Raw genomic sequence first — 20,197 nt, forward strand, 5'->3', positions numbered from 1 at the left:
TTGAGTCACTTAAGTCACTTAAACTCTAAATTTCAGTTTAAACAAGTCACTTAAACTCTAAATTTCAGTTTCCTCATCTGTACTATGAGGATACTACCTACCTCATGGGTTTTATTGTAAAATTTAAATAAGACTTTTAAAATATGGTTACTAGAAATTTTTAAATTATACATCTGGCTCATATTTAATTTCTGTTGTACAGTATCATGTTAGATACTGCAGTAAAAAAGAAAAAGAAACAGGTGAAATTAGCTTTAATAATATATTTTATTCAGCCCAATATATCTAAAATATCATTTCAACATATAATCAGCATATAAATTATTAGTTAGCTATTTTACATCTTTCTTTTGTACTAAGGTTTCTAAACACAGTATGTATTTTACACTTACAGCACATCTTAATTTGTACACTACATATCCATCAGAAATATGTGAACTGTATTTAGATTTCATAAAACTTACAATTGATAAAATAGATTCACATACCCAAGTTTTAAAACATATTTAAAAGTTTTCCAATAACTGCATCAAGTACCCACCCAAAATTTATTTTCCTTTAATATTCACCTCAGTTGAACTAGCCACATTTCCAAAGACCAGTGGCTACACAGCTAGTGGCTATCATAATATACAGTGCACATCTAACAAATAAAATGCAATTAAAGGCTGGCTGTTTTTACACATAATTAAATGAAAATGACACTGTGATTCATACATGCAGGAGAGAGAATCTTGATAGGAACCTTTTTATGGGTACATTATAAAGGCAATTCCAATGGGTAGGGTACCAAATTACTCATATGGATAGGGCCGTGACTTATTCAAACAGAGGGAACAGAATGAGGGCCTTAAAATTATGATTCCTATTCCCACTCAGAAAAATCTTTATTTTTTCGTATCAAAATTTTAGTACTTTCCTTGAGTATGAACACTCTCCGCCTAAGACTTAAATGTTTTATCTAATTAAGTTCCAAAACACCTAGACAGACTTGAAAAGCAGTTTTATTTAAACATGTTATAAAAATAAATCTTAGAGATATATATAGAGAAAGCTCCTTTACAAAATGAAATATCACCAAAGTCTATCCTATGATTTTAAATTCCAGAGTTCGTCTTTAAAGTACACCCTTTGGAGTATATAAATCTACTGTTCCCATGATGTTAACAGTAGTACTCTCTGAATAGAAGGATTAGGAGTCTTCCCTTCACTTGACTATCTAACTTAATGAGTCTACTTAAAATCAACCAAAAAGAATATATGAACATCTATTTGCTTTATACTAATTATGTCACGTACTACATGGATAACCACACCTAGATCCATTTCTGATATAGTAAAAGCATATGACGTTTATTTATAGAAGACAGCTGTTGTTTTTGACTGCCTAGTATCTGGTCCTTTCCTCTGATATTAACAACTCAATTTTCCTTTGGGGAATTAATGCTCTCCCACTCTCAAACATGTATTTCTAGAGAGGCTGATCTCATTTCCTGCCCCAAAATGAGCATAAAAGTAACCCAAGTCAGCCTGGTAAGATTCAATCCCATTACTTTTTTGTTTTAACCTAAGGGTGAGGGCATCTCCTTCCACTGAAGTTAATGAGCTGAACAGAAGATAAACTGATGACCATCTTTCCTGATAAATATATCAAAACATTAACAATATTATCTTTGAATAATGCAAATATGGGTAGTATTTTTTTCTACTTGTACCTAATACTGCACATTCTTTCTTTTAATTTTGCAGTCTTTGCAATAAAAATACTACTTAGCATATAATTAAATTCTTAAGTGAAATAAAATTTAATAGCATTCATAAGAATTAAAAAACAACCCACTATACCCTTCTCTGTGACTCAATCTCCCTTACCACATACAAACGTGGAAAGAAGAAAGCACTTATCACCAAGAATATCATGCCCAGACTGGCTGTATGTGGGAGCAAATCAAGAGGCAGACCTGCACAGTGGTTATAGCTATCAAGGAATGAGGTAATTAGGACAAAATCCTTCAATGCTATTACTTGGCAACCACCTAATTTCTTTTACTTAAAAACATCTGTTGGGGGTGTTCCTCATAATATCACTGCACTGAGGAAATAATTAAGAAAACATTTAGCAAACTTTTCTTAAATGTATACTCATTATAGTCCAGGCCCTCTGACAGAACAATCACAATCTACTGGTTAATCCCGGTCAATTTTTAAACTCACTGCCACCATCAAAACATACCCTAATCCACATAATGAGAGATTCCCAATGGAAAGGACAATTGATGGCAATATCATGCCTTCCCAGGTCTGCAGCCTTCTCTCTCAATTCTACCCTCAGTCCACAATAATCAGACTACAAACATCAAAAATAGCCTGTCCTCCCCAACAGGAAAGACTGACAATCCCTGACCTATTGACATTAAAATAAGAGTACCCTTGCTAGATGTGGTCTCAGCCCAGCCTACCTGTCCAAAGTGAGCAGGGTAGCCCAGCATGTGCATATATAGTAATTTTGCCACATTCCGACACCGGTATGTATTGTCTTCTTCTCTAAAAGATGACCGAATTGCAGCACATTCTTTCTGGATCATTTCTCGTTCTTCGGCTTGGGTTCGGGCTGTCCGGATGGTCCGGATCAGCTCCCGCAATCTGATGGGGGCTGGCATCCTCTGGATATGGAAAGACATTAAATAAAGACGTTCACATTTTTTACTACCAAAACCATTCACACAACTTGCCACACACATTTCTGATTTTTAAGAATTTAAGACTTGCTGAGTCCAGTAATACAAAGTTCCAGCAAAGCTATTACATACAAACCCCTCAATTCATTAAACCTCTGGAAAGAACACAAATAAAAATTTTAAGTATTAACTAAAGCAAAATAAGACATAAAATACACCAATGATGTAAAGCCTATCACTAATATCAAAATATCTTAGGAACTAACTCAACCCAAATCTTTAGGCAATCCTTAAATTAAGGAAAGGCCTATGCCTAACCTTTAAGAAGATAGGTATTTTCTGCTCAACTGTTGTTAAACTCAACAAAGCTCAACAACGTATCAGATGAATACTGAATATGATCATAATCAAAGCTCAATTCAACAAAATGAAAGATTAGGAGAAAAGACCAAATATCAGATTTAAACACCTTTCCAAGAAGCATAATCATCTCAGTATCCTAGGTACTCTTTGAAAATGTGATGAGGAAAAAAATAATAAACTGATCTCAGCATACAAAACTGTCAAGTGAAAAAAACGCACAACCTAAAAGCTGAGAACTATGTTTTATTCAGGGCATTACTGAAGCCCAGGATACAGCATCTCAGATAGCTCTTCCAAAGAAGTAAGGGAGGAGCCAGGATATATAGGAGGTTTTTGCTGTGGAAAAAAAACATGTAGTCGAACATCAAAAGATGACTGCTAATCACAAAAATAGACGTCTCAAGGTAATGATTTTAGTACTTTTCTACATAGGAGAAGATGCAAGAGTCTGGGCTGACTGAAATCTTTCCTTTGATATGCATCTTAACTATCTAGGGCCCGTATCCTGTTTTTCTCCATCCAGAATTCCCCTCAAGGTGCACCATGGGGGACAGCTGCAGTGGCTGATGGCTTCACAGCTACAACATCCTTTCTTTACTGAAATGGCAGGTGACAATTTTTTGTCCAGAAGACTACTGGTGTCATATTCTCATGAATATTTTAAAAAGTAAAAATAATAATAACAACAACAGAGGACCTATAATAGACAAAACAATTATGAAAAAAAAAAACCCACAGGTGGAGAATTTGCACTACCTAATTTCAAGAAATACTACAAAGCTAAAGTAATTCGGACACTATGGAACTGAATTTAAGGACAGACAGAGAATAATGGAGCAAAACAGAAAGTTTAGGAATAGACCTACACAAATATGTTCAACTGATTTTCAACAAAGGGGCCAAGGTTATTCAATAGGAGGAAGGATAGTCTTTCAACAAATGGAGCTGGCACAACTGGATATCTACATGAGAAGAAAAAAATTAACCCTGGACCCTAACCTCACACAATATACAAAAATTAACTCAAAATGGGACACAGAAGGAAATCTTTGGAAACGTGAGTTAAGCAATCATTTCATACACAAGCCAAAAATACAAAAGAAAAAATTAATACATCGGATTTTATAAAAATTTTAAACTTTTACCCTTCAAAAGATGTCATTATAAAAATAAGGCAAGCCACAGAAAGAGAAATAATACAATTCCTATCCTACAAAGGACTTGTATTTAGAATATAAAGTTCTACAACTCAAAAATAAAACAATCTTACTTAAAAATGGGGAAAAGATTTGAATAGACACTTCTCAAAAGAAGATATATGAATGGCCGTAAGCACATGAAAAGATGCTAACATCATCAGTCAGCAGGGAAAGGCAAATTAAAACTATAAAGAGATATCACTCCACACCATTAGAATGGCTAAAATTGTAGGCAAAAATATAGAACAAATGAACTTTCACAGACTGCTCGTGGGAATGTAAAATGGTTCAAATACTTTGGAAAACAGTTTGGCAACTTCATATAAAGTTAAATATATACTTGGCATATGATTCAGCAAATCCACTCCATATTTACCCAAGAGAAATGAAAATATATATTCTCACCAAGACATGTACACAAATGTTCAAAGAAGCTTCATTTATAATTGCCAAAAACTGGAAACAACCCAAATGTCCATAAACAGGTGAATCATAATCAGTATACCCCTATAAAAGAATACTTCTCAGAATAAAACAGAACCAATACACAACATACAAGAGTCTCAAAAACATTCTGCTGAGCAAAAGAAACAAGAACAAGAGAGTACATATTGTATGATTTCACTTATATGAAACTCTAAGAAAGACAAGTCTCATCTACAGTGATGGCAAAGAGATCAATGATTACCTGAGAGGATAAAGATAGGGACTGGACTGGGATGCAAGGAAACCTTCTGGGGTGATAGAAATGGATATATGCACTTCTTGAAATTCACCAAACTGTATTCTTAAAACAGTTGCATTTTATTTTATACATATTATACCTCAAAGTTAAGAAAAATGATAGAATTAGATAATCATTACAATCACCTTCAGTACATATTAGCTGTGGAATCCTAAACCAATGATTTTCAATGTTGTTCTAATCTAATATACCAGGAGGATGTCCCACTCCAATCGTTCACTATGATATCAATCCTCAAGGTAGGGATAGTACATTAGGAATTTAGAAAAGTTCCCTAGGTATTGATATGCTCTGGTATATTGGCCCTCTTAAGACTGTGTGTCCTAAACTATGCAAAGCTACCTGTATAAGGCTGTTTTGTTACTTTTTTTTTTTATAAATTTACTTTATTTATTTTTGGCTGTGTTGGGTCTTCGTTGCTGCGTGCGGGCTTTCTCTAGTTGGGGTGAGCAGGGGCTACTCTTTGTTGCAGTGCGCGAGCTTCTCATTGCAGTGGCTTCTCTTGTTGCAGACACGGGCTCTAGACGCGTGGGCTACAGTAGCTGTGGCACGCAGGCTCACTAGTTGTGGCTCACGGGCTCTAGAGTGCAGAGCTCAGTAGTTGGGGCGCACGGGCTTACTTGCTCCACGGCATGTGGGATCTTCCTGGACCAGGGCTCGAACCCGTGTCCCTTACACTGGCAGGCAGATTCTTAACCACTGCACCACCAGGGAAGCCCCTGTTTTGTTACTTTTTAACAGAACTATTCAAGGGTCTAGGGTTTGTAGTTTACAAAGCACTTTTACATTTATTATCTTCATCATCTCATTTGTCCCTTAGATCATTTTGAAGTAAGGGCAGAAAATCATTATCCCCACTTTGCGTTTGAGGAAACTTGGTCTTAGAGCAACTATTCAACTTGCTTAAGGTCACAAAGGCGGTAGCTGACAGAGTTAGCACCTGAACCTGGTATTAAAACTCCAAGAGTTCTTCCCAGTACTTCAAAGATAAACATTATATTGGACTTCCCCAGTAGTCCAGTGGTTAAGACTCCGCACTTCCAATGCAGGGGAACATAAGATCCCACATGCCGTGCGGTGCGGCCAAAAAAAAAAAATTTTTTTTTAATAAATAAATAAAAATTATATATACATGAAATTATATGATTGCTAGGATTTGTTTTAAAATACTCCCGGGGGAGGAACTTCCCTGGTGGTCCAGTGGTTAAGAATCCACCTTCCAATGCAGGGGACGTGCATTCGATCCCTGGTCGGGGAACTAAGCCCATGTGCCACAACTAGAGAGAAGCCCGCGCACCGCAACAAAGAGCCCGCATGCAAAGAAGGATCCCGCATGCCGCAATGAAGATCCCGAGTGCCACAACTAAGACCCAACGCAGCAATAAATAAATAAATAAATATTAAAAAAAAAAAAATACTCCCGGGGGAAAAAACATTGAGGAAGGAAAATAGGAGAGAAAAAAAATGCAACAAAACGGGCAAAATATATATTTTTTAAACAATTTATTTATTTTTGGTTGCACTGGGTCTTAGTTGCTGTGCGCGGGTTTTCTCTAGTTGCGGCAAGCAGTGCGCGGGCTTCTCATTGTGGTGGCTTCTCTTGTTGCGGAGCACGGGCTCTAGGCACGTGGGCTTCAGCAGTTATGGCTCGCAGGCTCTAGAGCACAGGCTCAGTAGTTGTGGCACACGGGCTTAGTTGCTCCGCGGCATATGGGATCTTCCCGGACCAGGGCTCTAACCCGTGTCCCCTGCATTGGCAGGCGGACTCCCAACCACTGCGCCACCAGGGAAGCCCCTGGGCAAAATATTGATCACTGATGAAGGTATATGATAAATACATGATGGTACATTATATTATTCTCTATTTTCATGTGTAGTAGAAATTGTTCATAACCAAAAGCTTTTTAAAAGTCAAAAAGCCTCGACAAACAAGACATTTCAATCCTTAAAATTTTTCATAAATAATAAAAAATATTAATAGAGATCTAAATAAAGAACTACTTTTCACAATAACCATAAATACCACGGACTTCAGGATAAAACAAAATTTAAGGGTAAGCAAAACCAATATACTCTATATTCTTTCAACATAGTGAAATAAAAGCATAAAGCTACTACAGCTCTCAGAGATCAAGAACTAAATATAAAATCAGTTTTTGACTGTCTAAAGCCCAGTCACTGTACTTTTTTTCCTTCTTCTTTTTTTTTTTTTTTTTTTAATCTTTTGGCCATTCTGTGCAGATGTGGGGGCTTATTCCCTGACCAGGGATCGAACCCATGCCCCCTGCACTGGAAGCACGGAGTCTTAACCACTGGACTGCCAGGGAAGTCCCTGTACTTTCAAAGAGAATCTTATTTATTATCAACCCTAACTTGGTGTGTGGGGAACAAGGGAAATCTAAAAATCAATCGAGATCAATGGTAATACTCTGCTAAGAAATAACTTCTCTCTAGGAAGACCTCAATGATTCTACAGAGCAAACAAAGACTATCAGAAAAAGCCTAAATCTAGTCCCAAAACGTGTAGTCCAATGGGAAAAATCACAAAAGTTTAAGCCAGCTGAGAGAAAAAGAAGTTACCTGGAGCAATTGCTCAGCTACCAGCCTCAGAATCACAGAAGTATAGTTTATTCCACTAGCTTTTTTTTTTTTTTGGCCGCACCATGCGGCATGTGGGATCTTAGTTCCCCGACCAGGGATCAAACCTGCGGGCCTTGCACTGGAAGCACAGAGTCTTAACCACTGGACCACCAGGGAAGTCTCAAAGCCACTACCTTTTTACGGAAGAAACTGAGGATGCAGGATGTTAACTACCTCGTACAAGGTCACAGAATTAGTTGCTAGCCCGACTCATGTCTCATGATTCCCCCATTCAGCACTCTTCCTCTAATACCAGGCTGCCTCTAGCTTAGAGAAAACCAGTAATCTTTTTTCCTTGGGCTATGACAACTTACTACTACTTGACTTCTTTATATATCACAGGAAAATATCTTAATAGGTGTCAACTAAAAAACTGCACATGGAAGTTGAGAATTCGTTTTATTCCGGGCAATACTGGAGACTATAGCCCGGGACAGAGCCTCTCAGACAGCTCTGAGGGACTGCTCCAAAGAGGTAACGGAGGAGCCAGGACACATATGAGTTTTTGTGGGAAACAAAACAAAACAAAAAGAAACATGTAGTCAAACATCAAAAGATGTTAATCACAAAAAAACAGACATCTCAAGTTAATGATTTTAGTGCTTTTCTATGTATGGGAAAATGCAAGAGTCTAGGTTTACCGAAACGATTCCTTTGATATGCATCTTAACTACTGAGGGCCGGTATCCTGTTTTTCTCCATCCTGAATTCCCTTCAAGGTGCACCACTGGGGGGGCTGCAGGGGCAGCAGTGGCTGATGGCTTGATGGCGGGCAACACTCTTTGTTTACTGAAATGGCAGGCAACATTTTTTTTTTTGTCCACATAGGCATGAATGAAAAACAAAAGTTTATTTACATAGTACACAATTTGGTATATTTCAGAATATATTCTAAGATCAAAACTAAACAAAAAGTTCTGGTTCCAGTGAAGACGGGTATAAACAACACTCCATGGAGACTCCTGCCTCTCCTCTGAATGCAACTAAAATCCTCGACAAAATGCATGCCACAGCTACCCGAGGACTCTGAAAAATAAATGACAGCGAGCAACCTGGAGAAAGAGAGCAGAATTTGAAGTTCCCTCAAACTGGCAAGAAGCTATCATTTTCCTCCAGTATTGCCCAGCCTGTACCCAAGGGCAGCTCAAAACCCAGAAGTGCTCACTGGGTACAGAGAAGGAACTCTAAGAAAAACCCTCTCTTTCTGGTCCAAGGAGCAGGGAAAGAAAGATAAAGGACAATGGAGGAAAAGGCTCTCTTTTGTTTAGTTTTGTCCTTCGCTCCACCCGTGCCCCCAGGCAATACTGCAACGGTGCTGGCTGCAGCAGAAAAGCAATGGCAGTAGCAGCCAGGCAGGCACCTAGAAACGGGGAATGGGAGACTCTTCTCTTCTGACCAGAGGAGCTGTGATCCTAAGAGCATGGTGTAAATCACTCCCTATCCTCCCACTGCTCGATAAAGGTTGAATTAGCCAAGAAAATACAACAATCCTAATTGCAAACGTATTTGACAGTAGTGCTAAAACATATATGTGGCAAAAATTGACGGATATGAAAGGAAAAATAAACCACCACTCAATTATAGTTAGAGACTTCAACATGCTTTCTAAGAATAGAACTATAGACAGAGTATCAGCAAAGGTGTAAAAGATGTGAATGCCATTGTCAACTAACTGGATCTAACCAATACCTATAGAACACCCCAACCAACAACAACAGAATATACATTTTTCTCAATTACAGAACATTCACCAAGATAGACCATGTCCTGGGCCATTAAAAAAAAAAAGTTAGGGAATTCCCAGGTGGTCCAGTGGTTAAGAGTCGGTGCTTTCACTGCCGTGGCCGGCGTTCAATCCCTGGTTGGGGAACTGAGATTCCGCAAGCCACGCAGACAAAATAAATAAATAAATAAATCTAAACGAATGGAAATTATACAAAATATGGTCTCTGACCATAAGGGAATTAAACTAGAAATCAGTAACAGAAAGCTAACTGTAAAACTCTCTGTGTACTTGGAAATTAAACAATACGTTCCGAAATAATCCATGGGTAAAAGAGGAAATATCAAGGGAAATTCGTAAATACAGTGAACAAAAACATAAACACACATCAAAATCTGAGTTATACACTAAAGCAGTGCTTAGTGGTGCTTGTGTAAGAACAGAAGAAACATGTCAACAATCTGACAATCTAAGGTTCTACTTTAAGAAACTAGAGGGAACTCCCTGGCAGTCCAGTGGTTAGGACTCGAAGCTTTCACTGCTGAGGGTACGGGTTCAATCCGGGTCATCCGTGGTCAACCCTGGTCGGGGAACTAAGATCCCGTGAGCTGTGTGGCACAGCAAAAACAAACAAACAAACAAAAAACTAGAAAAATAGCAAAATAAACCCAAAAGAACTAGAAAAAAGCAAATAATAAAAAGAACCCAGAAATCAATTAAGTTAAAAACAAAAAAATACATCAAGTCAATGAAACCAAAACCTGGCTCTTTGAAAAGACCAATAAAATTGATGAACCTCTGGCCAGATGATAAAAGAGAAAGAATACAAATTACCAATTATTAGGAATGAAAGAGGGGATATCACCACAAACATTAAAAGGATAATTAGGTAATAGTATGAACAACTCAATGCACATCACAACTGGACATCCATATGCCAAAAAAAAAAAAAAAAAAAAAAAAAAAGAACCTTGACCTAAATTTCACACCTATTAACTCAAAATGGATCATAGATCTAAATGTAAAACATACAACTATAAAACTTTTAGAAGAAAATATAGGAGAAAACCTTCATGACCTGGGGTTAGGCAGAATTCTTAGACATTATACCAAAGGCACAACCCATAAAAGAAAAAAATGATAAAACTGTACTTTTTTTTTCATAAAAAGTACAAACTTCTGTGCTATGAAAAACACTACTAAGAAAATGAAAAGACAAGTTACAGAGACTGGGATATTTCCAAATCACATATCAACAAAGGACATGTATGTATTCAGAACATATAAAGAACTCTTAAAAACACAACAGTTAAAACAAACCAACCCAATTTTTTAAAACAGGCAAAAGATTAAAATGGATACTTTACCAAAAAGGTATAAGGATAATAAATAAGCATATTTAAAAGATGCTCAACTACATTAGGCATTAGAGAAATACAAATTAAAACCACAGTAAGATACTTCTACACACCTAGAATTAGAATGGCTAAAACACCAAGTGCTGGGGAGGATGCAGAGCAAATGGAACTCTCATACACCGCTGGAGGGGATGCAAAATGGTACTGCCATTCTGTTAAACAGTTTGACAGCTTCTTATGAAGTTAAAACATACGCTTACCATATGACCCAGCAATCCCACAACTTGGAATTTATCATAGAAAAATGAAAACTTTTGTTCACACAAAAACCTATATATGAATGTTTATAGCAGCTCTGTTCATAATTGCCAAAAACTGGAAATAAAATGCAGTAAATCCATAAAAATGGAACACTATGTAGCAATTTAAAAGGGAACAAACTATTGCTACATGGCATTACACAGCTCTAAGGTATTATGCCTAATGAAAGAAAACTGTCTCAGAAAAGGTTACATATTGAATGATTCCATTTATATGAAATTCTCAAGAAGACAAAACTATTGTGATGGAGAACAGATCAATGGTTGCCAGAGGTTAAGGTTGGGGAGACTAAAAAGGGACAGCCTGTGGAAGTTTTTCTGAGATGATAGAACTGTATGCTAATTGTGGTGGTTATTACATAAATCTATACATGTGTTAAAGTTCACAGGACTGTACACTCCAAAAAAGGTCGATTTTACTGTATGTTAACTTAAAAATTAGAGTTTTTAAAAAGTAAACAAAAAAGCCTTCAATTAAACAATTTAGACCTATTTGACCAGGTACAGTAATATACACTTTGGATATTAAGTAGGCTAGTGAGAAAGTTACTAATTGTTCCAACCTGCTTTAAGACACATTTAACCACTAGTAAAACAAAACTGTTCAGCCTATAAAAGATACTAGCAAACCCTTATTTAAGGGATGACTGAAGGCAGGTCTCACCTGAAAGATGAAGTCATGTTCTTTGCCAGTAAAGCAGGGATGGGTGACAGGGAACTAAAAGGGGCTCTGCTGAGCTAACCCCCATGAAGGTGTCAAGCTGTCTAGAAAGGAGTTCCTGAGTGGCATGTTGAAACGTAGTGCTTTCCAAACACAGGCAGGTCAGAAAAGGTGCCTGTTAAGCTATATCCCTTTTGGACTTCTAAACAGGTGAACTGAGACTAAAAGAGAGGATAATGCTTTAATTACGTGGAGAAGGACAATGACAAATCTTTGAGAACTTGTATTTTTCTTTATTTCAACCTTAGGGCTTCCCTGGTGGTGCAGTGGTTAAGAATCCGCCTGCCAATGCAGGGTACACGGGTTCGAGCCCTGGTCCGGGAAGACTCCACATGCCGCGGAGCAACTAAGCCCGTGCGCCACAACTACTGAGCCTGTGCTCTAGAGCTCACGAGCCACAACTACTGAGCCCGCATGCCACAACTACTGAAGCCTGCACGCCTAGAGCCCGTGCTCCACAAAAGAGAAGCCATTATAATGAGACGCCCGCACACCACAACTATGAGTAGCCCCCGCTCCCCGCAACTAGAGAAAGCCCGCGTGCAGCAACAAAGACACAACCAAAAATAAATAAACAAAATTATATTTCTACCTTAGATATGTAAGAAAGTCTATTCTAAAATTCCAGCCATTTCAAATCCTGCAAAAGAGAAAATCAAAAAGCTTGCATCTATGTTTTGGCCAAAGCACTGAAAAGAGGGAGGAACACCACAGGAACTATGCATTGGAAGTAGTAGCAATTAAAGTCAAAGAATTACAAATGGAAGGAAAAATCACTGGGCTACAAAATTGGGCCTAGTAAGCTAGCCTCTCCTCTGGCCTCCTCCCCAAGTCTTCTTACATTAATAAACCTTAGAGATTATGGTTTTATATTCTGAAGACTTTGAATGACAAAGTTCTTAAATCTTTCAAATACATACTCTTAACATGTTAAATATCCCTCACAGTTTCTACAAAGAAAAGAACACATTTAAAAGAAATGTTAGCATCAGAACAATAAAAGAAAGATCCTAATAATCAACCACCATTGTCGGCCAAGCTACCTAGGGCAAAGCCGCCTGACTTCTCCAAGCCTCTGTTCCATCAACTAAAAAATAAGGGTATCGAATCAGCTTTAAAAATCTGTGAGGGACTTCCCTGGTGGTGCAGTGGTTAAGAATCTGCCTGCCAATGCAGGGGACATGGGTCAGAGCCCTGGTCCGGGAAGATCCCACATGCTGCAGAGCAACTAAGCCCGTGTGCCACAACTACTGAGCCTGCGCTCTAGAGCCCACGAGCCACAACTATTGAGCCCACGTGCTGCAACTACTGAAGCTGCCTAGAGCCTGTGCTCCGCAACAAGAGAAGCCACCACAATGAGAAGCCCGCACACCGCAAAGAACAGTAGCCCCATTCGCCACAAGTAGAGAAAGCGCGCATGCAGCAATGAAGACCCAATGCAGCCAAAAATAAATTAAAAAAAAAAAAAAAGAGCTGTTGGAGAAAATTCACAACTCTTTCAAAAAAAAAATCTATGAGAACAAACATTTATGATCACATTACATATCATCCTATTCTCAGTTTGTCAATTTTAAAAGTATCATTATTTATAAATCAAAGGTACTGCCTTCATTTGACTGCTTGTACAGTCAAAGCATCTGTACAAGCATCTCTGTACAAGGAAAAAATAAACTAAACCAAACTTCAATAAGGAGCAAAATATCATATACTATACTTAACTGAAATACAGCCATTAAGTTTGAGAATCTTGAATTCAGAAAGCAGCAGGATCAAGGTCTTTAATCAGAAAATGAAAAAAAAAGTTTAACAGTTCAGGGCCCATTAGACTACAGTTATAAAACAGAGAATACAACATCATAAATAACATCAACATAAGCATCATTTAAATCCATTTCAAAATGGAAAGGGAGAATGTAAAAACTTTGGAATCAGAAGTTAGCTTCATGCACCTCTTCTTTTTCCTCTTTGTTCAATTCAATTAGTCACACTACCCCAGAGATGACCTAAGTAACAGGGAAACACGTTATACCAGTAAGTGCCAATCACTCATTCAACAAATATTTGCTGAGCATTCTCTATGCCAGGCATTGCAATAGGTGCTGGGGACTGGCAAGGACACAGTCTCTGTCCTTAAGATCTCAGTCTACTGAGGAAAACAGATTTTTAAATTCTAGCCACACAATAAAAAGCAGGAATTGCTAATCAATGACAGAACAGAAAATTGTATTTATGATAAGCCAAATTTTGTCAGGGCCAAACTAACTCAATATAATTAGAAATTTTTTCTTTTGTGAAATTTAGTGATTTCTGGATCAGCCGAACAAATCCAAAATCCCATACAGAAAGATATTTGTAGCACAGTACCAGTACACAATTACTCATCCAAAACCTTTACGGGAAAACTGAGAATTTCCTGAATTTTAGAAAGGTAATACAGTACCTACACTGTACGTCATAATTTGCCCACTATGTCTGGAGCAGCAGTTCCATTATCAAACAATATTTCTGCAGTAACACATAAGAATATTCACACCAAATGAGAGAAATAAATATTACAAACAGCCTCATATCTGGTCAGATCAGACTTTAACACCAAAAGAATTATGAAGAACATCTGGTTTTCAGTATTTTGGGGATTTCAGAACTGATAAGAGATTGTGCACCCTTATCCTTATCCAATGACCCTATCATTGTTTAAAATGATGACCCTGGAGTAAAATTACCTAGGTTTGAATCCCAGCTCCACCACTTATTAGCTGTGTGTCCTTGTGTAAATAGCTTAACCTCTCAGAGTTGTGTCCTCATCTGCAAAATGGGGGAGGGGGGGTGTGAAGTACCTACCTCAATGGATTGTTACAAGAATTAAATTAGAATACATGTAAAATTCTTAGCAAAGTGCCTGGCACCCAGTAATCACTAAACAAATGTTGGCCATAATGTTGGCTATATGAACAAATTATTCTTGCATAAAATAATTTTGAGCAAAAACAAGTTGAAGAAAGATACACAGTATCAATACTTACAAAGGTTTAAAACACATGAAAGTACCTACTCTTTAGAGATACTATAAAAATGCAGTAAGAGTACATGTATAACTGAATCACTTTGCTGTATACCTGAAACACTGTAAATCAACTATACTTCAATTTTAAAAATGCAGTAAGGGAATAAGAAAGAACATGAATGTAAAAGATAACAGTCAAATCCAACACAGTGGCACATCTGGGAGAGAGGGGAATATGATCAGGGGCAGTGATCCACAGGAAACTTCAGCTATACTAGTGATGTTTTATTTCTTAGACTAGGTGGTAGGTAAGTGAAGGTTTATTATTATTTTCCATATGCTTTACATCTGAAACATTTCTAAAAATTAGATTCAAATACATCTAATCTATGTAATGAATGTTGTAGACTACGTAACATACTTTTATTACAATGTTGAGGATTTCCTTATTTTTTGAAAGTTTTTACTTGCTTTTCAAAATACCCAAAAACCACGAGATTCCTTAAAATACAACAGCTTAAACACCTATCATAAAAAACAATAAACTCTATGCTTTTTAAAAAAATTTGGTAAGAATATAATGTATATAGTAATGACTCAGCTATATGGAACACAGCTGAGAATCCAAAACACATTTTCATAATCTCGTGCAGCCAATAGAGAGCATCACATCAACACACATCTACACAGAATATCTACTTTACTCTATTTGCAGGTTCTTATTCAGCCTTTTCCAGAATAGAATCAGAAAACTAGAGAAACTGAAGAGAGTGGGGGCCAGGAGAAAGAAGCTGTTTTGGAAAAGGACACTGATGGTAGTTAAAGTGTCACCTAACAGCAAGGGAAAAAACAAAAACGGTAGCAAAACAAACAAATAAAACTTACATATAACAGAAACAAGCGTTCAAAAGCATAGTAGCAAGACTAATAAATTCTAGAGATCTGCTATAACAACACTGTGCCTATACAATATTATATTGTGCAACTGAAAATTTGTCAAGAGGATAGCTCTTATTGTATTCTTACCACAGTTTAAAAAATAAAGTTTGTGCCCTTACTTGACTTCTATACTATTAAAAAAAGTTAAATGATTAATCAAAAAGGAAAAGATCAAATCACTGGTAAATCTCTGCCTTTGACTTTCACAATAATTACCTTAATTTACAGCTTTTTAAAAAATATCCACAATTAAAGCATTTATCTTACACACACACACACACACACACACACACACACACACACAGAGCATAGTAGTCTGATGATACTTAAGTGTGCTAGCAAAAAGTCTTCAAGTCTCCCTACAGTCCTAAGGGTATTAACAAATTACAAACAGTACCATAATCCATTTTTATAATAAGACCCTGATTCATCAAGGAATGGTTCAAAAAGATCAACATTTAACATTTAAAGCAGAAGGTAGAAAACACTGAATATAAAACTATATCCTAACTCATCAAATTATACATTAAATATGTGCAATTTTTTGTCTATTATACCTCAATAAAGCTGTTTAAAAAATAAAGGTAACAATTACATGAAAATAAAAAGAGTATCCATCGAATAACCAATTTCTAAAAATTATATAGTTCAGATACTATCTGTTCTTATTAATTTAACTACCTGACCCATCAAAGACTGAGAAAGATATATTTAAGTCTATTACCATGACTGTGTGTCTGTCAACTTCTCCTTTTACATCTAACAACCTACATTTAGTATTTCAATGGTTTCAGCCAATGATTAAATGTCTATATATTTTATATGTACATGCTTGTACACTTTTTCAAAATAAAATGTCCCTCTTTGTCATCTTTTATAAAACTAATAATAAAAAGTAAAACACTAGGACAAGGATAGAAAGGAAACAGAAAAATTAAAAGTCTGACTTGTTAAGGTACAGGGACTGTGGATAAATATATTCTATTTAATTAATGGTTATTTGATAAATAATGATGAAAAATATAGAGAAAAAAGGAAGTGTGAAATTCATTTTGGAAAAATTTCTATCCAAAATGGTTAAACAAAATTAGGTTTTGGAGCTTAAACTAAATTAGATTACTTTACATACCCAAAGTAGTCAAAATTATAAATGCTTCACATAGGAAAGAAAAATTTTAAACAGTAGAAGAGACCACAAAAAAAAAATGACTGTATATGTTCCAATTCTCTTAAATTTTATCCCCAAAATGGAGAAAATGGTTATTTTCCAAAATCTCCACAAATCCCTTTGTGGGATAAAGATTTTCCTCATACATCAATACCACCTCCAAGCCATAATCTCCTCTTTTTTTCCTTTGAAATACCTATTTCTCCCACTCAAATGTAAGTTCCCTAAAGCCTGATCCTTATTTGTTTTATTCATCCTTGTATTCCTCTTGCCTAAAAGAGTAGGAACTCACTAAATACTGTATTTATTGAATTCTAAAGGCTAGAAGAATCTTATCTAAAGAAAATATACTTGTCCTTTCCAAAGCATACAAAATAAAGTGCACTGCTAACAGCTATGGGAAAGGACTCAACCCAGTCCTCTATTCTACCCTGCTCAGTTAACTTTCTTCCTACTTATGACCTCACTCCCGGGCTGTAAGCTCTGAGCTGACAGCCAACAGTCAAAAACACATAACCAGGACTTCCCTGGTGGCACAGTGGTCAAGAATCCGCCTGCCAATGCAGGGGACATGGGTTCGAGCCCTGGTCCAGGAAGATCCCACATGCAGCAGAGCAACTAAGCCCGTGCGCCACAACTACTGAGCCTGCGCTCTAGAGCCCCTGAGCCACAACTACTCAAGCCTGGGCACCTAGAGCCTGTGCTCCACAATAAGAGAGCCCGGCAATGAGAAGTCCGCGCACTGCAAGGAAGAGTAGCCCCCACTCGCCGCAACTAGAGAAAGCCTGCGTGCAGCAACGAAGACCCAACGCAGCCATAAAAAAAAAAATGTACTTGTTTATTTATTTATTTTTTATTTATTTATTTTAAAAAAAACATATAACCAAGAGGCTGGGGCTCCTGCTTGCTATTTGGTTCTTCTTCCTCTAAACTTAAACCTTAGATTTGAGCTCTAAATCTGAAAAGAAATCCTAAATTAAAAGCGATTTTCAATATTAAAATTATCTCCTTTTCTATCCACTCACTATACTTGAAGTCTTTCTTGCTAAACAATAAGAAATTAGATCTCAGTTAACTTTACCACTCATTACTGTGTAACAATCCAGACACAGATTTGTAAGTATGGCTGAAAATACTTAAGGGACCTAAGTTAACACTGGGCAAAACCCTCCAAAAGAAGTTACTGTGCTTTCTCTCTCATACTCTCCATATGGCCTATACTTTCAAATTATGCTCCCCACAGAACCTTTATTTCAGATTTTTATCTTGTATGTATATTTGAATTGCTTTAGTGCATTTAAAACTTGCAAAATACTCTGACCAAAATAGTAAGAATGCTTAATAGTAAGAAACTTAAACCAAATTGATCAACAGTATTATGCTTCAATCAGACTTTTACTTTCCAATATATCTTAGAGACACCACCTGTCATTAATATGACTTAGCTGAGTTTTCTCACTGTGTTTTTATGGTTTTCTTTCTTTTGGGGAAAGTGGGCGGGGAGGGGGAGGCAGTGCACATCTATTTCTCCTGTATGAAGAATGTATTCATAGAAGGGAATGTTCTACAGAGTGAAGAAAAAGGAGAGACCAGTGTTAGTAAATCATTGTTTGAATAAAAGAGATTAAATCTGGGGATAAGTATTTTGGTCTCTGGAGAGGCAAACACCATTGTGGGACAGGGATAGTTCTTTCATCAAGTTTCACAGTGGCCTAGAATGATGAAACACTCAAGACCAGCCAACTTTATATGCTCTGGTTTCAGGCTCACAATGCAGCTTTCACAATGCAGCTTTCTGATTATTAATCACCTTCTTAAGTACCTTGCCTCCCAAACACCTCCATACAAGGAACAGAATGCCCTGAAAGTAGACACAGGTAATTCAGTAGAAAAGCATAACCCCTTACGAATTACAACACTGTTATTTTAACTTACACATCAGTGAGTTCCATCAGGATGAATCATTCCTAGGTGAAATACTAAAATGGAATTTCTGGATCTTCAAGGCTAAGGCTGTGAAACGAGTGACCACATTAAGATACCACCACAACCTGTCGAGGCAGCCAGTTGGCATCTCTCTGAGAGATCTTAAGCTCAATTCTCCCTAAAATGCCACAGTGTTACAGGAATCTTTTTTTTTTTTTTAATTTAATTTATTTATTTTTGACTGTGTTGGGTCTTCGTTTCTGTGCAGGGCTTTCTCTAGTTGCGGCAAGCGGGGGCCACTCTTCATCGCGGTGCGCGGGCCTCTCACTGTCGCGGCCTCTCTTGTTGCGGAGCACAGGCTCCAGACGCGCAGGCTCAGTAGTTGTGGCTCACGGGCCCAGTTGCTCTGCGGCATGTGGGATCTTCCCAGACCAGGGCTCGAACCCGTGTCCCCTGCATTGGCAGGCGGATTCTCAACCACTGCACCACCAGGGAAGCCCAGGAATCTTCTTTCATGCTTAATTATCCATAACCAAAACTGAGATTTTAAAAATGGATGTATGTAAATGCAAATGTCTACTGAACGATTCGATCACATTAATTCTCATGAAAAGCAATAAAGGCCGAATAGGGGCTTCCCTGGTGGCGCAGTGGTTAAGAATCCGCCTGCCAATGCAGGAAACACGGGTTCGAACCCTAGTCTGGGAAGATCTCACATGCCGTGGATCAACTAAGCCTGTGTGCCACGACTACTGAGCCTGCGCTGTAGAACCCACGAGCCACAACTCCTGAAGCCCATGCGCCTAGAGCCCATGCTCTGCAACGAGAAGCCCCCGCAATGAGAAGTCCGCGCACTACAAAGAGTAGCCCCTGCTCACCGCAACTAGAGGAAAGCCCGCGTGCAGCAACAAAGACCCAATGCAGCCAAAAATAAATAAATAAATAAATTCATTTTTTAAAAAGGCCAAATAAACAATGATAGATGAACATGATCAACATCAAATTTGACACAAATAAAATAAAAAGCAATTTTTCACTCTCCTAACCCTGATTTTAGCAAAGATATCCTAGAGTCCTCAATAATCAAAACCTGTCACAAAATTCTCCAAATAAAATCTTAATTTTCTTAAAGATATGCTCCAAAGGATAAGATAAATTTTAAGGGAAATATCTGTGCCTAGTGAGAATATAGATACATTTTTAACTTCTGTATATTTTGACATTTTTCATATAATGAACATGCATAATTTGAGAATTCTTGCTTTGAAGATTCAAACAAATTAACAAAAACTACAAGAATGGATAAATAAAGCAAAACTGCAACCTTCCAAAATAATAAGATGGTATTCATCCTAAAAGGACAGAGTCACAGTTATCTATGGGCATTTTTCTACAGGGTGACATTAGAAAGTT

General features: G+C 37.3%; 1 protein-coding gene across 3 annotated transcripts in view; it reads right to left on the minus strand.

The window, feature by feature from the left end:
* Window positions 1–20,197, minus strand: part of AP1G1 (adaptor related protein complex 1 subunit gamma 1) — a 78,991-nt gene that overhangs the window by 49,717 nt on the left and 9,077 nt on the right. For all 3 annotated transcript variants that reach the window (XM_061174556.1, XM_061174558.1, XM_061174557.1), the window contains exon 2: window positions 2,460–2,663. In XM_061174556.1, coding sequence (XP_061030539.1) covers window positions 2,460–2,660 — 201 coding nt within the window. In that variant the 5' untranslated portion in view covers window positions 2,661–2,663. The remainder of the gene's footprint in view (window positions 1–2,459; window positions 2,664–20,197) is intronic.

Source organism: Eubalaena glacialis, chromosome 18, assembly GCF_028564815.1.
Source record: "Eubalaena glacialis isolate mEubGla1 chromosome 18, mEubGla1.1.hap2.+ XY, whole genome shotgun sequence".
Classification (NCBI taxonomy): domain Eukaryota; kingdom Metazoa; phylum Chordata; class Mammalia; order Artiodactyla; family Balaenidae; genus Eubalaena; species Eubalaena glacialis.